This window comes from Octopus bimaculoides, chromosome 21, assembly GCF_001194135.2.
Source record: "Octopus bimaculoides isolate UCB-OBI-ISO-001 chromosome 21, ASM119413v2, whole genome shotgun sequence".
NCBI classification, from domain to species: domain Eukaryota; kingdom Metazoa; phylum Mollusca; class Cephalopoda; order Octopoda; family Octopodidae; genus Octopus; species Octopus bimaculoides.
Window position 1 is genome coordinate 17,992,308 of NC_069001.1, and position 7,161 is coordinate 17,999,468.

General features: G+C 34.3%; 1 protein-coding gene across 1 annotated transcript in view; it reads left to right on the forward strand.

Moving 5' to 3' along the window:
- The window catches only part of LOC106870293 (ATPase family AAA domain-containing protein 5), a 79,064-nt gene that overhangs the window by 6,271 nt on the left and 65,632 nt on the right, over window positions 1-7,161 (forward strand). The window contains exon 2 of the mRNA XM_014916318.2: window positions 1,944-3,865. Coding sequence (XP_014771804.2) covers window positions 1,944-3,865 — 1,922 coding nt within the window. The remainder of the gene's footprint in view (window positions 1-1,943; window positions 3,866-7,161) is intronic.

Consider the following 7,161-nt stretch of genomic DNA (forward strand, 5'->3'; position numbering starts at 1 on the left):
TGACTAGGCTGTAGCCAACACTGCCAGATATTTTGAGCATCTCTGCAGTGATTCCTGATGGGCCGGGGGCTTTCCCTGTCTTCATACTCTTAATTGCTTTATCTACCCTGGTACTGTCAACTCGGATAGCTGGTCCCTCTGTTGGGTCGACATACGGCAGGCTCTCTTTCTCCCATTCATTCTCTTTATTAAGCAATCTATCGTAGTGGCATCTCCAGACCTCTTTCTTTGCAGCCTCATTTAGTGCAAGCGTACCATCATCCATGCGCACACATTTCTCTCCTACAACATCACTATTCTCTCTCCTACACTGTCTTGCAACACGAAATACCTGTATATGAAAGATAATGTGTATGTGTGTGAGAGAGAGCGAGTGAGTGCCACTTACACATACATGCAAAAAAAATACATACATGACAATACACACTTTCACTCACTCATTCTCTCTCTCTCATGCACACATGCATACACACACACACATGTCCATTTCATATCCACGTACATACATCTTTCACTTTCTGCTCTCACTTCAGAGCAACTGTCACCTTTTCACTTTCTCCTCTCTTTCAATTTCTGCTCTTTGCAAAGCATAAAGAAATAAAAAGATTTTTATGGAAATTAACGAACAATCATATCCCGTATGATTGAATTGACAACTTTCCTGCTTCAAATGAAAGAATGTCTCAATAAAATAACTTCCTTTGGTGCGTGCACACACACACACAGACACACACTAGGTAAAACTTCTGTATGAATTATGTTATTTCTTGCTATGTGCACGTGCAAAATTACAGCTCAAATTCAATTCAAATCCCCTTTTTCTTGTCTGTAATTCATGTTTGTGATGAGTGTATTTAAAAATCTATCTTCTATATAAATTTAAAAGGAAGTTCTCCCAGAAATCTTGTCTTTTACCTGTTGTTTCTAGCATGTCTAAAGTGACATTTGTCCCTCCCCCTCTAAATTTCTTCCAACTCCTGTTTTCAATACAAGAGATTAGGATTTCACCCAAAAAACACCTTCTCAATTTTTAAAATTTTCTCTCTCCCCATCCCAATTTCTTTAAGAATTTCCTTCTTTCTGTTTTATTAAAGAAATGCCTAGCATCTCCTTCCCAAACTCCTATCCCACCACTTTCAAAAAGCTTTAAACTTCCAATGTTTCACTTTTAGTATTTTGGAAAGCAGGGAAATTTCTTTAGAAATATTGTTATTTACCTGTTGTTTCTAGCATGTCAAGTTTTCTGATGGTGCTTTAATATTTTTTATGTCTGCTACTTCAGTACAATTCTACACATGCGAGAAACATCAGACGCGAGTGAGTCATAGGATGTTTTTAGCTTTTTGAAAGCGGGTAGGTGATGGGTGGGCAAGGTGACTGTTTCTTTAAAAAAAATTAAACTTTAAAAAAAATAAATATTTCCCAGATTCGTAATCTCTTTATTTTTCCATATGGATAAAAAAAAAGGAAAATTTGGAAAAAAGTTATAAATTAAGAAATTGTGGTGGGGACTGGAGGAAACTAAAATTTTGAAAATGTGATTTCTGGGTAAAATCGTATTAACTCCCTTTTATACTTTTATACATAGTTTGTGATCCTTCTTAACAGAAAGCACTTTCATGCAAACCCATACAAATTGTACCCTCCCCTCTTTCACTTTTAAACAAACAATGACTTCCATTATGCCAGTAATCCAGTTCACTATATATCAGCTGTGCTGATTCTGCCCATAAAAACAGAATAAATAATACAATATGCTGTAAGTCATAACACCCAGGCAACATCGGGATACATTGTTAGTCCTCAAATAAAACTCAATTTCATATGAACTCTTTGGTACTGGTTCTCAGTGGACTGTTACATAATGTCAGATGAGTGTTAAATATGTAGGTTAATCTTAAAATATATTTAATATATCTTCTTTGTTTCTTTTTCTTTCTTAGGAAGTGAATAGTTCAAAGAAGACTATTGAAGATTTCTTTGGTAAATCCTCTCAGAATAATTCCAGTGCAATTAAGAAACCCATGAATTTACTGAGTTATTTTACTAAAGACCCTCATTCACGTGTGTCTAATGGAAAAACAGAGACATCAGTAGAATCATCAGTCTTGGAAAAACTTGCACAAGTGCCTGTTCAGAATGATACAGTGAAAAAGAATCTTTTGGAAAAGAATTTAACTGTTAGTCCTTTGGATAAAAGTAGTTCTAAGGCCAGTTCTTTGGATAAGAATAGTCATGAGGCCAGTTCTTCGGATAAAAGTAGTTCTAATGCCAGTTCTTTGGATAAAAATAGTAGTAAGGCCAGTTCTTTGGACAAAAATAGTTCTGATGTCATTTCTTTGGATAAAAAACGGAAACGTGCTAGTAAACAAGTACTGAGTGGAGATGATTTTGTTGAGATCACTCAGCCAAAACGTTTTAAATCTACAGACAGTAATGAAGAATCAAAGACAGCCATATCTCTACCTTCAAATGAGCCATTTTTAGAGAAAATGCCTCAAAACATTTCTAATACAGAATCAAAAACATTTGACCAAAATATTGATCCTTCCAATGATGATGATGATGATTTTATTTCAAAAACAGATGCTACTAACACTTGTAAAAAAGTTGTTTTGTGTGAAAATGACCAGGAATTATCTAAAAGGAAATACACAAAGAAAAATTCCAAAAATTGTATAAATTCTAATATGTTAAACAAACAGTCAAAATTGAAATCATCAAAGACCCAACAAGTTAATGTTGGTAAAAGTAATCCATTAAATAAGTATTATTGTGAAAAAGATAAAAAGAAACTTTCTGATAACTGTAAAAGTGAAAAAGAAAAAACGGATTCTAGTGATCCTCCTCCAAATTCGAAAGAAATTTCTGAGAGTAATTCCTGCAATAGCAGCATTGTCAACAGTCTGACATATTTAAATACAAAATCAGATTTAGATGAAAGTTGTCAGTCACTGAAAGTTCAAACTTGTGAAAATGATGACCAAAATGCTATGGAACTCTCATATGAAGAATTTTTACTTTCTCAGACTGTTAGTGATGAAGAATCTGTAAATATGGAATTTGCCAAAACGAGTTCAGAAAAAGCATTTCCTTCTGAATGTGATCCCATTCCTATGTCTGTTGACTCAGTAAAGACAGATGTAAGTAATTCTCAGCAAGTTACTGTTGTGGCTGACATACACCCGGAACCATCTTTAAACTTACCAGCTACATCTAACACTATAGATAATTCCAGTAAATCTGCAGAAGCCATTTTGAAAAGTGTCTCTTCAGAAGTGATTAAATCTAAACATCAAGATGTTGATGACATAGTTGTTTTGGATACAGAAGTGTTAAATAAAGCCGATGAGATTCCTGCTGTTGTTGATGATGGTGATGATGTTTCACATAAAGAGCAAGAGAAACAAACTAAATCAACACTTGATGTAACCACGAAAAAGGCCATTCCTAGCCATAAGTTTAAGCCTGTCTCAAAAGCTAAGAACCAAAAGCCTGCAGTACTATCCAATTCCGTTGGTGTAAAATGTTCGCAGTCAACACTGAATTTTGAACAAGGTAACTCCAATTCTGTTTCAACTATTTCTGTTGGGAATACGAAAGGAACTCTGAAAACACTTTCAAAACAGTCAAAGATTAGTGCCAAGGTTATTGTGCGACAGCAAAACAGGAGTATTCACAGAAAGACCCAATCAAGAAACATAGTGAAGTACAAGGGTAAAAAGTCTGTAAATAGTACCAAACAGAATAGAAACCATAATCTGTCAGCGGTGTCAGACCAGTCGAAGAAAATGAAACACAAAATCAGCAACAAGATAAACAAGAAAACAAATAGGAAGAAATCTGTGAAAATTTCAACAAAGCAGTGAGTTTATTACATTTCTGTTTTTTTTTTTTTTTTCACCTGATCAATATATTTTCCATTTATGGTGTGGTTGGTGGAGTGATTAATGTGCTGACAGCCTTTCAGTTCAGCTGTCAAATACTTTGCGGGCAGATTTTGTATTGTGCAAAGCAAGAGATTCTATTTAATTCAATTCAATACAATCACTAAGGAATGGGGGTGGATTGTACTAAATCCATCATCATGGTTTTGACCCTTTCAATTAAATACTAAAATAATTGTAAATTTAGACTGGTTTCACTCTTTAGCACTCAAGCAGGCCATATCTGGCCCAAGTATTTGATCTGTTTTTATGTTCAAACTGGCCAGATCTGGCCTCTACCCTACAATGTCACTCTAAACATAAACAATCACATCACCAAAATCATGTAACTATGAGCTTAATACATGATTAATTTGAAATAATGTGATAAATGAGCATTACAGTTGATGGATTAACCTGAATGTTAAAGGGTTAATAAGACAACAATAACCTTTTTTTATTCAACAACATATTAACGTGATTTTTTGAACATAATTTAACAAAAGATTCTTAACCAAATCTATTTCGTAATTTTTGCCTCAAAGCAAATCTAATTACAAGTAAATACAGATAAATTCAACAAAATATAAGATTAATCAAGTTACTCTCTGAGGCACAAATCAGGGCATGGTTGTTTATGGAAGACCAACATTCACCCATACATACCAGCATCCCCTCCATGCTACTGATGTAGGGGAAAGGCAAAGGCCGATACAGCTTGGCACCAGTGATGCCGCAACTCATTTCTACAGCTGAGTGAACTGGAGCGATGTGAAATAAAGTGTCTTGCTCAAGAACACAACACAAGCCTGGTCTGGAAATCAAACTCATTACCTCATGATTGTGAGCCTGACGCTCTAACCACTGAGTCATGTGTCTTCATATGTGTGTGTGTTTATATATTCACATTCACACAATATTCCTAAAAGTTCTCAGATTTCTAATTTCCTTTCAAGTCTGGAAAACTTCAAAATGCTTTTTTTCTCTCTCCTTTTTACATTCGTTTCCACTGTATTCGATTCAAAGAAAAAAGTATTTAAAAAATTATCATTTCATTGCAAAGACTGTGACTAGGTCTAATATCTCCCTGAAAATAACTAACAAAATGAGTTTTTAAATTCTTACTATATTCAGGTACAAATTTCTTCTGTTTTTTACCTCCGCTGTTTGAAATGTTAGAATTGTTTCATTTCTGGGAAAAAAAAAATATTATCCCATTCATAATCACATGGGTGGTTTTTATGTTTGCTGTATATTTTTTTAGATATTTGTCTTCTTTCAAAAATACTTTAATTTCAAACTTGCTGCTTGACAACATGAAATTGGAATCCAATTTTTGTTCACAATGAAACATTTCAGAAAATCGAGATGAGTAAAAATGGAAAAAGAAATCTCCAAAGATTGGCAGCGCTCAAATATCATGTAAAGTAATGTTGAATTGTGTAACTTAATTGTTTACATAGTAAAACTACGGGTTTTCATGAATGTACTAACGAGATTTGCACTGATATTCTCATTTAATTATGAATAGGTCATTATGGCTGGATTCAGGCAGGCTGGTATCATTCACCATTCTAATTTTTGGGCAACTATGGGTAGGTTGGTATTGAGAGAGTTTATGTCCAGTTTTCCATGCTTGTTTAACATCAAATAAGATTCAGTGAGGCAGATTTTCTTTGGCTGGATACCGGTTCCTATCACGATCCCCAAGCAAGTTAATACATCTTCATGCCCAGACACTTCCATGCTAAATTGGAAATGAATGGTAATGCTCATTTACAACTATACTGCAATATCAAGACAAAGAGGCACCTCCTTCTTATTTGTTACCATAAGAGGAATGAAGAATTAAGAGGGTAGATGAAGATTTTTTTGTTTAGAGATTAAACAATTTTGGATCATTTTAGGAAAATTTGTGTTCATGAAAAAATTCTTGTCATAAGAATTTTATAAATTTTTGTAGAATTCATAACTGAAACAGGGAAACCCAATTATGTCTCTCTTGACAGGGAGCCTAATGGAGATGGTACAGCTCCTCTTGGTTATTTTTTTTCCCAAGTAAGTGTATGCCAGCTCCAGCCAAGACAACCAGAGAGCCAGCAGCAATATCACAACCAGTTTTCAGGAGAACAGAAGCAACGGCCACCATAGAAGGAGCAGAGATTGTCAATGCCGCAGACTAGTTTTCATATGCACTGCTTCACCACAGCAGCTATGCATGGCATAAAAGCATCTTAGCACTACAATGATATTGGACTGTTGCTTAGATGTCATTGTGGTCACTTTATTCCCATAGTGTTCCACCAAGTAAACATATAAATTTATGTTTATATATAATACACATAAATATATGTATATATATATATAAATATATGTGTAATTATATATATTTCTATATATCTAAAAGAAAAGCCTCTCTCACTATATAAATAAATATTTACATCTATATACATAAATGTGTAATGGTATCTGTCTGTGTGTGTGTTTGGAGTTACTCTAATTCCTCCCACACCGTCCAACCGATTTTAATGATTTTTGGCACATAGGTAGATCATATGCTCTGAAGTTCAAATAAGGTTGGAATTTTTCGAAAACTCAATAATGCTCGATTTTAGTGAGCTCAGTCGGGCATTTGAATGTAAATTCCCATAACAATGTTATTTTTCCTGCAGCTTTTGCATTTTTTCACTTGTAAAATTTCAACAAAATCGATAGAATAATCTCTAAGGAAATGCTTATTCAATACAAGGTCAGAAGTGGACTTCACTTCAACATGGAAAACACAAGTAATGCTGGGTCCAACAGCTCCAGCCACTAAAGCTTTTTTTATTCTCTCTCTGTTTATTTTCTCGTGTTCCTTTCTGTTGAAGAGTGTAGGCTCGAAATGTAAAAGACTTTCTCACTTTCCTGAGCATTAAATCAATACAGCTGTTTGTTGTTTACATACCTGTCTTTGTCTGTTGTGTGTGTTGGTTTGTTTATGTCCCCATAACTTAGTAGTCTGGCAAAATGACTGATAAAATACAAACCAGGCTTAAAAAAGAAAAAAGTACTGGGGTTGATTTATTCAACTAAACAGTTCTTCAGGGTGGTACCACAGCATAACTGCAATCTAATGACTGAAACAGATAAAAAATCTTCATACATGTGGTCTGAAGTGATGGATGGGTATTAAAAGAGTTTAAGCAAAAATATAATGAAAATGTTAATGAAATTACCGAACAACCATGCTACA